General features: G+C 42.1%; 1 protein-coding gene across 1 annotated transcript in view; it reads right to left on the bottom strand.

Annotated features, from left to right (window-relative positions):
* LOC136577312 (integrin alpha-M-like) overlaps nt 1-14,758 on the bottom strand; it is a 76,212-nt gene that overhangs the window by 7,593 nt on the left and 53,861 nt on the right. Inside the window, exons 14-27 of the mRNA XM_066577182.1 lie at nt 14,330-14,566; nt 13,979-14,109; nt 13,397-13,551; nt 11,099-11,250; nt 10,915-11,019; nt 10,592-10,665; nt 8,530-8,671; nt 8,356-8,451; nt 8,084-8,163; nt 7,819-7,902; nt 6,954-7,020; nt 6,689-6,796; nt 2,940-3,020; nt 2,644-2,757 (exon numbers count right to left, since the gene is read on the bottom strand). Coding sequence (XP_066433279.1) covers nt 2,644-2,757; nt 2,940-3,020; nt 6,689-6,796; nt 6,954-7,020; nt 7,819-7,902; nt 8,084-8,163; nt 8,356-8,451; nt 8,530-8,671; nt 10,592-10,665; nt 10,915-11,019; nt 11,099-11,250; nt 13,397-13,551; nt 13,979-14,109; nt 14,330-14,566 — 1,626 coding nt within the window. The remainder of the gene's footprint in view (nt 1-2,643; nt 2,758-2,939; nt 3,021-6,688; nt 6,797-6,953; nt 7,021-7,818; nt 7,903-8,083; nt 8,164-8,355; nt 8,452-8,529; nt 8,672-10,591; nt 10,666-10,914; nt 11,020-11,098; nt 11,251-13,396; nt 13,552-13,978; nt 14,110-14,329; nt 14,567-14,758) is intronic.

The raw sequence follows: 14,758 nt of genomic DNA, 5'->3' as shown, positions 1-14,758 counted from the left end.
AGTTATATTCTTGTATATAGGAGCAGTATTATAGTAGTTATATTCTTGTACATAGGGGGCAGTATTATAGTAGTTATATTCTTGTGCATTGGAGGCAGTATTATAGTAGTTATATTCTTGTATATAGGAGCAGTATTATAGTAGTTATATTCTTGTACATAGGGAGCAGTATTATAGTAGTTATATTCTTGTACATAGGGGGTAGTATTATAGTAGTTATATTCTTGTACATAGGGGGCAGTATTATAGTAGTTATATTCTTGTACATAGGAGGCAGTATTATAGTAGTTATATTCTTGTACATAGGGGGCAGTATTATAGTAGTTATATTCTTGTACATAGGAGGCAGTATTATAGTAGTTATATTCTTGTACATAGGGGGCAGTATTATAGTAGTTAAATTCTTGTACATAGAGAGCAGTATTATAGTAGTTATATTCTTGTACATAGGAGGCAGTATTATAGTAGTTATATTCTTGTACATAGGAGGCAGTATTATAGTAGTTATATTCTTGTACATAGGGAGCAGTATTATAGTAGTTATATTCTTGTACATAGGGGGCAGTATTATAGTAGTTATATTCTTGTATATAGGGGGCAGTATTATAGTAGTTATATTCTTGTACATAGGGGGCAGTATTATAGTAGTTATATTCTTGTACATAGGGAGCAGTATTATAGTAGTTATATTCTTGCACATAGGGGGCAGTATTATAGTAGTTATATTCTTGTACATAGGGGGCAGTATTATAGTAGTTATATTCTTGTACATAGGGGGCAGTATTATAGTAGTTATATTCTTGTACATAGGGGGCAGTATTATAGTAGTTATATTCTTGTACATAGGAGCAGTATTATAGTAGTTATATTCTTGTACATAGGAGGCAGTATTATAGTAGTTATATTCTTGTACATAGGGGGCAGTATTATAGTAGTTATATTCTTGTACATAGGAGGCAGTATTATAGTAGTTATATTATTGTACATAGGAGGCAGTATTATAGTAGTTATATTCTTGTATATAGGGGGCAGTATTATAGTAGTTATATTCTTGTACATAGGGGTCAGTATTATAGTAGTTATATTATTGTACATAGGAGCAGTATTATAGTAGTTATATTCTTGTACATAGGGGGTAGTATTATAGTAGCTATATTCTTGTACATAGGAGGCAGTATTATAGTAGTTATATTCTTGTACATAGGGGGCAGTATTATAGTAGTTATATTCTTGTACATAGGGGGTAGTATTATAGTAGTTATATTCTTGTACATAGGGGGCAGTATTATAGTAGTTATATTCTTGTACATAGGAGGCAGTATTATAGTAGTTATATTCTTGTACATAGGGGGCAGTATTATAGTAGTTATATTCTTGTACATAGGGGGTAGTATTATAGTAGTTATATTCTTGTACATAGGGGGCAGTATTATAGTAGTTATATTCTTGTACATAGGAGGCAGTATTATAGTAGTTATATTCTTGTACATAGGGGGCAGTATTATAGTAGTTATATTCTGGTACATAGGGGACAGTATTATAGTAGTTATATTCTTGTACATAGGGGGCAGTATTATAGTAGTTATATTCTTGTACATAGGGGGCAGTATTATAGTAGTTATATTCTTGTACATAGGAGGCAGTATTATAGTAGTTATATTCTTGTACATAGGGGGCAGTATTATAGTAGTTATATTCTTGTACATAGGGGGCAGGATTATAGTAGTTATATTCTTGTACATAGGGGCGGTATTATAGTAGTTATATTCTTGTACATAGGGGGCAGGATTATAGTAGTTATATTCTTGTACATAGGGGCGGTATTATAGTAGTTATATTCTTGTACATAGGGGCGGTATTATAGTAGTTATATTCTTGTACATATGAGCGGTATTATAGTAGTTATATTCTTGTACATATGAGCAGTATTATAGTAGTTATATTCTTGTACATATGAGCAGTATTATAGTAGTTATATTCTTGTACATAGGGGGCAGTATTATAGTGGTTATATTCTTGTACATAGGGGGCAGTATTATAGTAGTTATATTCTTGTACATAGGGGGCAGTATTATAGTAGTTATATTCTTGTACATAGGGGGCAGTATTATAGTAGTTATATTCTTGTACATAGGGGGCAGTATTATAGTAGTTATATTCTTGTACATAGGGGGCAGTATTATAGTAGTTATATTCTTGTACATAGGGGGCAGTATTATAGTAGTTATATTCTTGTACATAGGGGGCAGTATTATAGTAGTTATATTCTTGTACATTGGAGGCAGTATTATAGTAGTTATATTCTTGTACATAGGGGGCAGTATTATATTTGTTATATTCTTGTACATAGGGGGCAGTATTATAGTAGTTATATTCTCGTACATAGGGGGCAGTATTATAGTAGTTATATTCTTGTACATAGGGGGCAGTATTATAGTAGTTATATTCTGGTACATAGGGGGCAGTATTATAGTAGTTATATTCTTGTACATAGGGGGCAGGATTGTAGTAGGTATATTCTTGTACATAGGGGGCAGGATTGTAGTAGTTATATTCTGGTACATAAAAGCAGTATTATAGCAGTTATAGTCTTGTACATAGGGGGTTGTATAATATACAGTATTCAGATAACCTCCTAATCACCTGTGTGCTCCAGGAAGTGGTCACAGCTCCACTAATGATGAAGATCACTGAGGTCCTGGCCTCCAAGTACCTGATGTCACAGGAAATTTTGAGACACGTCCCAACCGAGCAGTTCTGAGAGGAGAGATGGCCAGGATTATCTGTACTTGGGCCACTTACTTAACATCTCCTGAGCTACCACGCTTTTTTGTAAAACTTGAAGTTCTAAATCTTTTTTATTTTATACTTGGATGCTCTGGAAGATGTCTCTACTATTATTTTTAAAGCCTGTTCCTATTGTTTTTGATGATACTTACTAGGACTGGGCTTATTTTCATCCTTTCTTGGAAGCCGTCAACTGATTTTTCCTCTGTCTTGGTACATGTGGAAAGCTCTGGCTGGATGGAGGTAAAGAGAGAATAGATTTCTGCTCTGAGGTTACAGGTGGCTATGAGCTTCTCATGGGATCAAATCCAAGACCACTCCCTGGCATGGACTTTCAGTTGAGAGACCATTTTGCTGTTTGTTTCTACTGTGATACCACCACTAGTCCTTTCCTTCTGGTTGTCCTTTTGCAGCGAGCCATAGGTAGCCGAGTGGGTGGTGTTAGTTTACACTTGGTCACAGTGGCAGCTACTCTGACAGATCTGGCGGCTCGTGCAGCAGGCAGGTGGTAAGAGTCACTACGCTTTCCATTATTTATACAGTGGTAGGGACGGGGTCAATGGATAAAGGCTTATGGGTTTGTGTTAGTTGGGACAATAAACTTAAGATGACCATGAAGGTTAGGTAAAGTCGTCTACTGTAAGTTGACTTGTTTTGGGTTATCATCTATTGGACAGAGTAGATTTTTGGTTGGCCATAGTTGATCTTTGAAGAATCAGGAGGGTTATGATGATGTGCACTTATAGGAAGTGAGAGGATCTTACAGAGGAAGTAGTCTATTCTTAAAGTAAAGACCTTTCACAGTGTAGACTATTTTTACATTAAAACTAGATTTTATTTCCAAATATTAAAATACCGCCATGTGGGGGCGCACCAACAAAAACAAACAGCATATAAATAAAGCCCTTTATAGGGGACTAAATCAAGACCAGGTTACCCCTTTAATGAGGGAACAATGGGGGAGCCTACCGGCGGTACTATTTGTTGTTGCGTTATAACCCAGATATGATGGGTAACGCAGTCCCACTGGTTGTAAGATGATTTGGAGGAGTATAAAACCCACTTTTACTATTACTCAATGAGGCCTGATGGCGCCTGGATCATTTATAGCTTTCCGTTAGTGTTGATGCACTCGTCTCATGAGGATTAGTATCTGGAGTTCATTTGTGTTCGATCTTTTATTGAGTTATGAAGGTAAGTACATGTATATCTTATTCGGTTTTATAAAACTTCAAGGTAGGTACATGTGCATCCTATTGGGTTTTGTGATGTGCATAGAATGCTATGAGATCCTACTATTTAGCTGATCAATCTCCAGGTTAATTGTGCTTGAGCTGATACCAGGTGTAACCACCAGAATTGTACTAATAGTGGCCTGGTGCTACACACCTTCAGGGTGAAGTCACACGAACGTATATCGGTTCGGTTTTTACGCCGGGCCGATATACGTTGTTCTCCTGTGCGGGGGGGGGGGGGGGGATGGAAGAGCCAGGAGAAGGAACTGAGCTCCCGCCCCCCTCTCCGCCTCCTCTCCACCCCTCTGCACTATTTGCAATGGGAAGAGGCGGGGCTAAGTTCCATGAATTAGCCCCGCCCCCATCCCACCGCTCCCCATTGCAGATAGTGCGGAGAGGAGGCAGAGAGGGGGGCGGGAGCTCAGTTCCTGCTCCTGGCTCTTCCATTCCCCCCCCCCCCCCCCCCCCTGCACACGAGGACAACGTATATTGGCTCGGCGTGAAAACCGAGCTGATATACGTTCGTGTGACTTCACCCTAAGGGTTCTGAGCTCTGCTTGTTTGCGATTCTAGTGTGTACTCACTTATGGTTAGAGTTCGCTCGACGGCCCAGCAAATTAATGCATATCAAAAAGTATTAGGAGCCATTTAGTAAGGTTATTAGCCTGCTATTTAAAGGGCAGGTTAGAAGTAAAGGTAACTCCTGTGTCTGATAGTCTCAGACCAGGAATCCTCCACTAAGTAGTTCACACTAATCCAGCAAGCACTCAAATCAATTTGTTATGGGAACGTACCCCATCTGAAGCATTCAAGCAAGGCTTAGTCTAGATCAGATAGAGACAGAAGCTACTGGCCTCAGTGGTAGGCCAGAGTATACTACCACTGAGGCCAGTAGCTTCTGTCTCTATCTGATCTAGACTAAGCCTTGCTTGAATGCTTCAGATGGGGTACGATCCCATAATGTATGATTGATATGATTGTAATTCCAATTGAATGCTTCAGATGGGGTGCGTTCCCATAACAAATTGATTTGAGTGCTTGCTGGATTAGTGTGAACTACTTAGTGGAGGATTCAAACAAGCAGAGCTCAGAACCCTAAGGGCGCGGTCACACGAGCGTAGGCGTATTTACGTTCGCACGTGCGCAGCGTCTAATCACCGGAAAGAACGTTTTTCGGCGATCACGACCAGAGCTAGAAAGCGTATTATCGTTTGTTCCTACTTTGCAAACTATCTTTTCAGCCATCGAATATGTGTTGGCGCGTATTTCAGTCGCATATGTTCCGTTTTTTTTTTCGGGTTGCCGTTTTTACACGCCGTAAAATCACCCGTGTGAACGAATACATTCGAAACCAACGCCTCAAATGGTCACGTATATACGATTGGGCGCAAAAACGCACCGTTTTTACGCTCGTGTGAACGCACCCTGAAGGTGTGTAGCACCAGGCCACTATTAGTACAAATCTGGTGGTTACACCTGGTATCAGCTCAAGCACAATTAACCTGGAGATTGATCAGCTAAATAGTAGGATCTCATAGCATTCTATGCACATCACAAAACCCAATAGGATGCACATGTACCTACCTTGAAGTTTTATAAAACCGAATAAGATATACATGTACTTACCTTCATAACTCAATAAAAGATCGAACATAAATGAACTCCAGATACTAATCCTCATGAGACGAGTGCATCAACACTAACGGAAAGCTATAAATGATACCGGCGCCATCAGGCCTCACTGAGGAATAGTAAAAGTGTGTTTTATACTCCTCCAAATCATCTTACAACCAGTGGGACTGCGTTACCCATCATATCTGGTTTATAACGCTACAACAAATAGTACCGCCGGTAGGCTCCCCCATTGTTCCCTCATTAAAGGGGTAACCTGGTCTTGATCTAGTCCCCTATAAAGGGCTTTATTTATATGTTTGTTTTTGTTGGTGCGCCCCCACATGGCGGTATTTTAATATTTTTGGAAATAAAATCTAGTTTTAATGTAAAAATAGTCTACACTGTGAAAGGTCTATAGGAAGTGAGAGGGTTTGCGTTGGGTGTTCCTACATTTTAGCCCAGGGAAAGTTTTTTTTTTTTACTGTGGAGTACACCTACCAAAAAAGGAAGTGTGGTCAGGGGCTGTGGCTAGGTGCATAGCCTATCGGGATGTGTGATATTTTCCTCCCTTATCCCAGTGAGCCCTATAGTAATAGCGCACCCCCCTTCAGTGGCCCCAGTGGTAATTGTGCCCCTCTCAATGGCTCCAGTAGTAACAGTACACCCCTCAGTGGCCCCTGTAGTAATAGTGTGTCATAGATGGCACCTTTTGCCTCCACAGAGAGTGGAGGGCTGGACTTCCTGGTTTAGCGGCAACATGAGCCTGTTGATCCAGGGATTACTCTGGCTGCCATTATGTAGTCAGGAAGGGATTGCCTTTCCCTGGACCAACAAGGAAGGGATTGAAACGGGCTGAACTAGATGGACATTGTCTTCATTCAGCCTAACATACTATGTTACATGTAAGAAGCCCTCACCGGTCTGCTGCGTGAACTTACTAGTCGGTGGTCCAGGAAGTGGCCAAGATCCAGCTCACTGGCTTTGTTGGGCACATTAGTCACATGCATTTAAAGGCTTGGTCTGGTTTAGTGATGTTGATGCAGATTTCATACCTGTGAGCTTGTGATGTTTGGTTTCTCCCAAACGGAAGTATTCCCTAGGCTGAGGGGGATGAGCAAGATGATGGAGAGAGGAAGTCGCCGCTGGCTCAGATTAATGACCTGCAGCAGAGAACGGCTGTGACTTATCAGTTATTTCATAGGCATTGTTGTATTATTGATGATGGCTACAGCCAAGGTGTCGTAGTCTGTGACCAGTGCGGACAGCAGTAATCTGACACGAATGTGCTTACCCCGTACCTGATGTACAGATGCTCACCTGGTATACATGTTTTATGCTGTAGTCAGAAGAAGAAAAGTTCTGGTATTTGGTGGTTTCTTCAAGTCTGAAACCAATTTAGAGAACATTAGTGATTGCTCCTTGCAAGCTCTACACCTCCCTTCACTGTTGCCCGAGGACTTCTCTCCCTCATGTCAGTCCGGTGAGGAGGAACAGACTCAACTTGCGTATTCAAATTACTTTTTATGCTGCTTTCAGATGGCTACTAAATGGGTGCATTTTACCATCTATATGGCCATCATAAGACCTTATAGTGAGCCAAGTCCAGTTCCACTGAATTGGGAGGTCTTGAATTTGTAATTTCATTTTTTTTGGGGGGGGGCTATGTTATATACCTCCCCAGTTCATGTTGGGTAATATTTTTCTTGTTTACTGTAGCTGATCTATGCACAGTGCTGTACACTTCCGGGCCTCATCTGTATACCATAGAGGCCCATAAGAAGATGGCAAGACCATACAGACCTTCATCTGCTTATGCAATACTGAGGAAATCCTGAAAACATGACCGGTTGGGGGTCCCTGTGGACTGGAGTTGAGAAACACTGCTATAGCCCTTTAGCCAGGATGCCAGCACTGCGAGGTGGTAATGGAACCTCAGTCGCTGTAGTTGTACCATATTGTTCACCTTTATTCTCTTCCCACACTCATCCTCATTCAAGGTATAGCCCCTAATTGCAGACATGGAGACCATTGCTTCCTGCCCAACATTGCTCAGCCCCCCTCTGTATACTGCCAGCTTCTATCACGTAATCATCCTTGCTTCACTCCTAGCCATGCTGCTATCATATAATATATGTACACATCTGCACTTGCACGCGGGTCTTTGGCTTTCTTACAATCTCACCTGCTGACGGTCACATAGACTGAGTAGAATACTCGAACACCAGATGAGGATGTCATTAGCTGATTGGGAGGCCATCCATTATCACTGTAGAGAAAGAACAAGGGTGCTAAATGAATTGTGGAACAGCTTTATGACTACAGGCTCTTATAAGTGAGAACGTGTTACGCTGGCCCTTGTGTATCCCATAATGTCAGCAGATTATAGATCATAAAGACCACCCAGACATTGCCAGTATGGGTTACGCTTGGGTATGGTTGTTACGTACCTGGTCACATTGGCTGTCATAGTCAACATGTCTCCCAGCTCAGCCATTAGCACTACATGAAAATTGACCTCAAAAACAGCCTGGAAGAGAGAAAACGCATGAGTGAGAATTAGGTCATGAGTCCACATTTTTGGCGAGTGATTACATTTAGAGTATCTTGGAAAGATGTATGCACAAGAATTTTATTCAGAAATCTCTGGAAACTTCTATTACATATGGTACTCCTAGCAGAAGAAACCTCCAGGTTGTCTCTTGCACACACTCCTACTTACTGTAGTGTTGGGTCTTAGCAGAGGTCTGTTCACTCCACAGGTTACCACTCTCTGGCTCTCGAGTGTTGAACATGTAATTGTAACTCGCCTGTTGCTCTACAAGATGTAAGATAAAGAATTAGAATTGGTTAGCCATACCCTCCAGCAAGGACAGGATATGAGTTGAAGACAAACCTCAGTGAGAGACACCCTGCGATAAGAGAGGCCTGAGGGGAAGGGAATAAGCACACGTGTGTTGTAGGAATCGTCCCCCAGGTTCTTCACAGAAATCATCACGGTAACATCGGGAAATAACCCAACTACCAGCTGCGTGAGGCTGTCGTGGTACAAGAGAAACCATCAAGAGGGCAACAGGACCTAAACTGCCATGGCTATCTACCAAAAAGGGCTTATATATACAGATCCTACAATGATAATCTAAACCCAGCCAGTAGAAGGCACCACTGATGTGTTGAATACAACCCCAATGAGATTTATCTGGTTTGTCTGTGTCTAGAAGAAACCCACATTTCGCCAGTAGTTCACTTAGCTATTCTTGTATCTTTTCCCTTTTTCTTCTAGTTTCTGATCTTCTGGCCATCCCCTATTATCACAGAACTAACACACATGTTAAAAATAAGAAAAATATGTTTATCAAATGGAAAGAGTGGGAATATCTAAAGAATAATATAATGCGATCTACAGAAACTGTAGGGCAAGTGTCAGAAAAGCTAAAGCTGATAATGAATTGAGGCTTGCAACAGAGGCCAAAAGCAATAAAAAAAAAAGGGTTGGGGGGGATGTCAAAAGCAAAAGAAAAGTCAAAGATGCTATTGGATGCTTACAGGATGAAAAGGGTGAATTGGTTAAGAATGATGTTGAGAAGGCCAAACATTTAAATTTCTATTTTGTATCTGTTTTCTCAGAAAGTAGATGGAACATCAACTGATCCTCCCTGTGCTATTGTGGGAATAAAATAATGCAGGCTATCTGTAAGCAGAGAGATGGTGAGAGAACACATAGCTAACTCAAATAAATTCAAGTCTCAAGGTCTCAAGTCTCAAAAAGATCGAGAAAGGCTTGAACAGTGGGCGGCAACTAACAGAATGGTATTTAACAAGGAGTAATGCAAAGTCCTACATCTGGGCAAGGAAAATGAAGGAAGCACATACAGAATAGGAGGAATTGGGCTAAGCAGCAGCTCATGTTAAAAAGACTTTAGTATATTAATAGATCATAGACTGAACATGAGTCAACAATGTGATGCAGCAGCCAAAAAGGCAAACACAATTCTGGGATGCATTAAGAGAAGCATAGAGTCTAGATCACATGAGGTCATTATCCCCCTCTACTCTTCCTTGGTCAGACCTCATCTGGAATACTGTGTCCAGTTCTGGGCACCCCACTTTAGAAAAGACATAGACGAACTGGAGCAAGTTCAGAGAAGAGTTACCAAGATGGTGAGTGATCTGCAAATCATGTCCTATGACGAACGGTTAAAGGATCTGGGAATGTTTAGCTTGCAGAAGAGAAGGCTGAGAGGAGACTTAATAGCTGTGTACAAATATCTGAAGGGCTGTCACAGTGCAGAGGGATCAGCCCTATTCTCATTTGCACTAGGAAAGACTAGAAGCAATGTGATGAAACTGAACGGGAGGAGACACAGGTTAGATATTAGGCAGTGAGGGTGATCAATGAGTGGAGCAGGTTGCCATGGGAGGTAGTGAGTTCTCCTTTAATGGAAGTGTTCAAACAAAGACTGGACAAATACGAGTATCTGTCTGGGATGATTTAGTGAATCCTGCACTGACCAGGGGGTTGGGCCAGATGACCCTGGAGGTCGCTCTACCTTTCTATGATTCTGCAGAGCACCAACTCAGCATATGCCTGACTACACAATGTCTCTGACTGCTTGTGAGTGATCATGTCCCACTAATCTATTGTCCTGCTTGTGAGGGTTTGTGCACCTTTGAGTATATACAACCATTGAAAATGTTATTTTGGGCTATGAGCAGAGTTGAAGGCTGTGCCCCCTTGCCATTAGTTGACTTTACTTATTTCCTATTTCTGAGTAAAGCAGGCAACACTACTATGGAAATCAATAGGACTGAACCCCAACCAGTAAGTTCTGCCAATAATGTCTTGTGATGTGCTGTCATTGGCATGATCAGAAGTTCATATATCCTTTACTCTTGCCAGCATTGATTGTAAGAATACCCATTATTCTGATAACCATTTAGACTGGCATATTTCTTACTTGCTGAAAGTCAGATTCACCCGCAGATCATCCTGACACTCATCATCGCCACCACAGTTCTTCTCAAAAAAGATCTGCAAAGGAAAACATCAAGATTTACATGACCTGGAAGATAGATGTTGGAGACCTGTTGATTGATGGTTAAGTCTAATAGCAAGTCCCCATAATGCTAATCATATCCCGAATGTGTAGCTGCAATATGAGGCCACCGATGACCAGAGACGGGTTCTAGTTGAACTGGTAACTTATTCTAAATAACTGGTTGGAGTGCGCCCAGGTTTAAGGTAAAGGTTCTAGCTGTACCCTGTGGGCGACTCTCATACCTCTCTTATCTGGGTCGTTTGTGAATCCTCACTGAGGACAGGATTTCCAGTCACGGAATAATTAAGAGCAGTTCGGAGAGCTGTTAGAGAGTCTTCCACACACTCCTGCGTGAGATGAGCAGAAGAAAATATGAGAATTGGCATGTCACATTGTAACGATCTACAGGGGTCAGGACCAACTTACAGGTAGGTCAATAGAGTGATGCTGGCAATTGTCCCCTTCATGCAGCATTAATGTTTTCTTGATGGATCGGCCAGCACTGGAGAAGACAGCCCGTGTGTTAGTGCGCCCAGCATCCAAGAAGACATTGTATGTCAGCTGTCCAAAGTTCACATCTAATACAGAGAAGTTGTTATTGAGTGAGAGGATTTATAAGCAGGGACCCCACAATGGCAAATGAAGTTCAGTGTTGATAAATGTAAGGTTATGTACTGTACATAGGCAGGAGAAACGGAAGTCACCAATATACACTAAATGGGGTACTGCTAGGGAAAAGTGATGTGGAGGAAGACCTGGGAGTAATAGACTTAACTGGAGCAACCAATACCAGTCAGCTGCTGCAAAAGCAAATTAAGTATTGGTGCATTAAAAGAGGTATAGGGGCGAGGAACGAGAACATTATCCTCCCACTATATAAGGCACTTGTCAGGCCCCACATGAAATACTGTGTACAGTTCTGGTCACCGGTGCTCAGGAAAGATGTTGCAGTGCTTAAGGGGGTTCAAAGAAGGGCGACTAAACTAATAAATAAATTATGAGGGGACTGGAATACCCAGAGAGGCACCAAAATTGGGATTATTTACCCTGGAAAAAAGGTTAAGGGACAACCAAATAACCATGTATAAGTACATGAGGGGACAATACAAGGATCTCTCCCAGGATCTGTTTATACCCAGGACTGCGACGCTAACAAGAGGACATCCGCTACGTCTAAAAGAAAGCCGGTATCATCACCAACACAGAAGGGGGCTCTTTACTGTAAGAGCAGTGAGACTGTGGAACTCTCTGCCTGAGGATGTGGTGATGGCAAAATTCGATCGAAGACTTTAGGAGGGGACTTAGATGCCTTCCTAGAGCACTACAATATTACAGGATATAGACATTAGGTGACCAGCGAGGTTGTTGATCCGGGTGTTGAGTTAGGTAGAACTCAAACGTTGATTCAAGGATTATTCTGACTGCCATATGGGGTCGGGGAGGAATTTTTTTTCCTCCAAATGAGCTAAATTAAAGACAACAGGCCTCTCACAACTGGAGCTTCCCTGTATGGGATTTAGAGCCATGATGACCCCGGAGTGCGGTATAAAAGCAAGGGAAGATGTTTCCTTGGATGCTACATTGTGAATCCGTATTAGATTCGAAAATCCAGTGACTTGAGCGACTTCCAATGAAGCCTGAACGATAATCAAGAATGTGGCAGCATAACTGGTGCAATTAAAATATTTTTCTTTATTCCTCCATCTTCAGAAAAGTGCAACGTTTTGACTTCCTGCGGTCTTTGTGGCTTTGCATGTTGTGACTTACATGCCTCACCCATTTGGGTTGTTTTGCTGTTGAGTGCTGCTGACATCTTTTGTAATTTATTTCCAATGAAGCCTGGTCATTGGTGCTAGACTAGCCGGGGCCTCACTGCCAACTGCGTGGGGTTTTCTTGTGCTGCTGTGTGGAGAGTATACCAAGAATGGCGTGATCGAGAAAAACCATCCAGCACATCACTGAAGGCAGAGGAGGATATCAGGAATCATTCCGTTGGATGGGTGCTGCACAATCAAGAGCAGGTAAAAACAATTCTGGTGCTCCAAGTAACATGTCCAACACCCAAATCGTTGCTAAAAGCAGATGGTCTATAACAGAAGATGACCAGTTTTATTGTTTTTAAAAGAAGCAGAAAGACAAAACTCCAGTGGGCAAAAGTGCGCAAAACCTTGATACCTGTGCAGCAGAAAAATATTGCCCCGTCCGATTAATCCTGATTGCTGTTGCACCGTACTCATGGGAGGGTCATTATGGGCGCAAGCACCATGAATCAATGAAGCCTTCCTCTCAGGCTGATGAGGGTCTTGGGGAGGTTTTCTTGGTTTACCTTGGCTCCTCAATTACCTGTGGATGGACGCTGTGGTTCTAAAGACCAAAGGAGGTCCAACAAGCTACTAGATGGAGGTCCCTAATAAAGTGTGGTTTAGTTTATAGTCTCCAGCACAATCCTATGTCACCTGTCTGAGCACATGTGGTACAGGGTGACTATGTTCTCTATGAGAGATGCACAGTAGTGTTAATCAGTGCCTTTACTAATTTGTGACCCTTTCATTGTGGGAATCTGTCCCATCTCTAAGGAACCCATTTAGAATGCCTCAGACTTGTCTATTAGTAGCCAATAACTTTTGGCTCATAAGTTTTCATAGGGTGCGTTGCATAAAGATATCCAACCTTTGGTGTATTATTTACAAGATGTAGCTCATAGAGCTAGTAGTGTTCACTCACCAGAAACTTCCTTACTTCTTATGTGAATAGTAAAACACACGGTAATTGTAGTCACCGGTCCTTGTCCATGATGGTCCGCACATTCATAGTCCGTGTAGGAAATCTCCCTAGGATCAAATGTCATGGAGGCTGAGATATCCAGGACCGGACGAGATCTGGGCAGAAGATTTCATAATAGCTGGTTAAAAGTCACATAAGAGCCATAACGGCCGAATATTCTGATGTCACAACAATCCGCTCTCTTGTGGATTATATGACAAAAAGTCTTTGTCCACCAACAAGATGGCTGCCCCTGACTATGCTTAATCATTACTGCAGAATCAATTGTTCCTGCAGTTGGAGATACAGTGCTTTTAGTGGATGAACAACTATCATTTCTGATAGTCGTGATGAGGATAAATAACAATGAAGAATTCACATAGTTAACAAACTTATGAGGCCTGCGGCCAGTTTATCCACTGGGATGGAAGATATACTACAATTTTATAATCTGCCTTCCTGAGACTAAGTTGTCATGAAAAGCAGGGAAGTATTGAAAGAGGTCACCGCACTCGGACATGTTCTACGCTTCACTCTTCTTACCTCAGGATGAGAACTTGACCTTCACCCCCCACAACCAGGTCTGGCAGGTTGTCCCCGGTCATGTCAACTTGTCCAGTCACTGATCTTCCAAAGTACATAATCTTCCTACTGACCTCCTGACCAGGTACACGCTGTGGAGGAAAAGTGGGGTGATGATCGTGGTTGCAAGGGTGCACTTTGCTCCACATACATAGAACTTGTCTTCACAAGGGCTCAACACTGTTATATCAAGTGTGGTTACATCATCCATATGTGAGGCCTGTTGTGACTGGTGTGAATGACAATCTGTGGACCCCACCACCTTTCAGCTGCAAGGCCTTCAATTCTCTCAGTCCGGAAGTCTTTACTCACCTGTATATAGGCAGTTTTAAAGCCCCCATCCTGGCCAGGAAAGATATATACAGCTCCCTGATTGTTGTCCTCACAGGGGGCACCAACAGCTAGGTCAAGAAAATCATCCCCAGTCAGATCTGGAAGGATGGAGATAGCAGAACCAAAATAACCTGCCGCCTGGCTGCTGTCACCCTGAAGAGTCTGCAGGCATGTGCAGGTGATGTGTGTGAGGTTCGTGACATCAGAATCCATTACCTAAGAGCAAATACTCAATAAAGTACACTGGAAGCAGCAAAAGACACCATGCAAAGTATTAGAAACAACAATGGGACCTAAACTCCATAATTGGTCAATGCAGCCGCATCATCACTAGAAGTCCTGGATGCAGAAGTGCTGGGAAATCAGAAGGTGTCATCAGTGGGCATCTCTTGGCACATCACCATCAGG

Source organism: Eleutherodactylus coqui, chromosome 8 (genome assembly GCF_035609145.1).
Source record: "Eleutherodactylus coqui strain aEleCoq1 chromosome 8, aEleCoq1.hap1, whole genome shotgun sequence".
In the NCBI taxonomy this organism is placed as follows: domain Eukaryota; kingdom Metazoa; phylum Chordata; class Amphibia; order Anura; family Eleutherodactylidae; genus Eleutherodactylus; species Eleutherodactylus coqui.
Note: the sequence above shows the minus strand (reverse complement) of the source record. Positions and strands in the feature narration are given on the sequence as shown.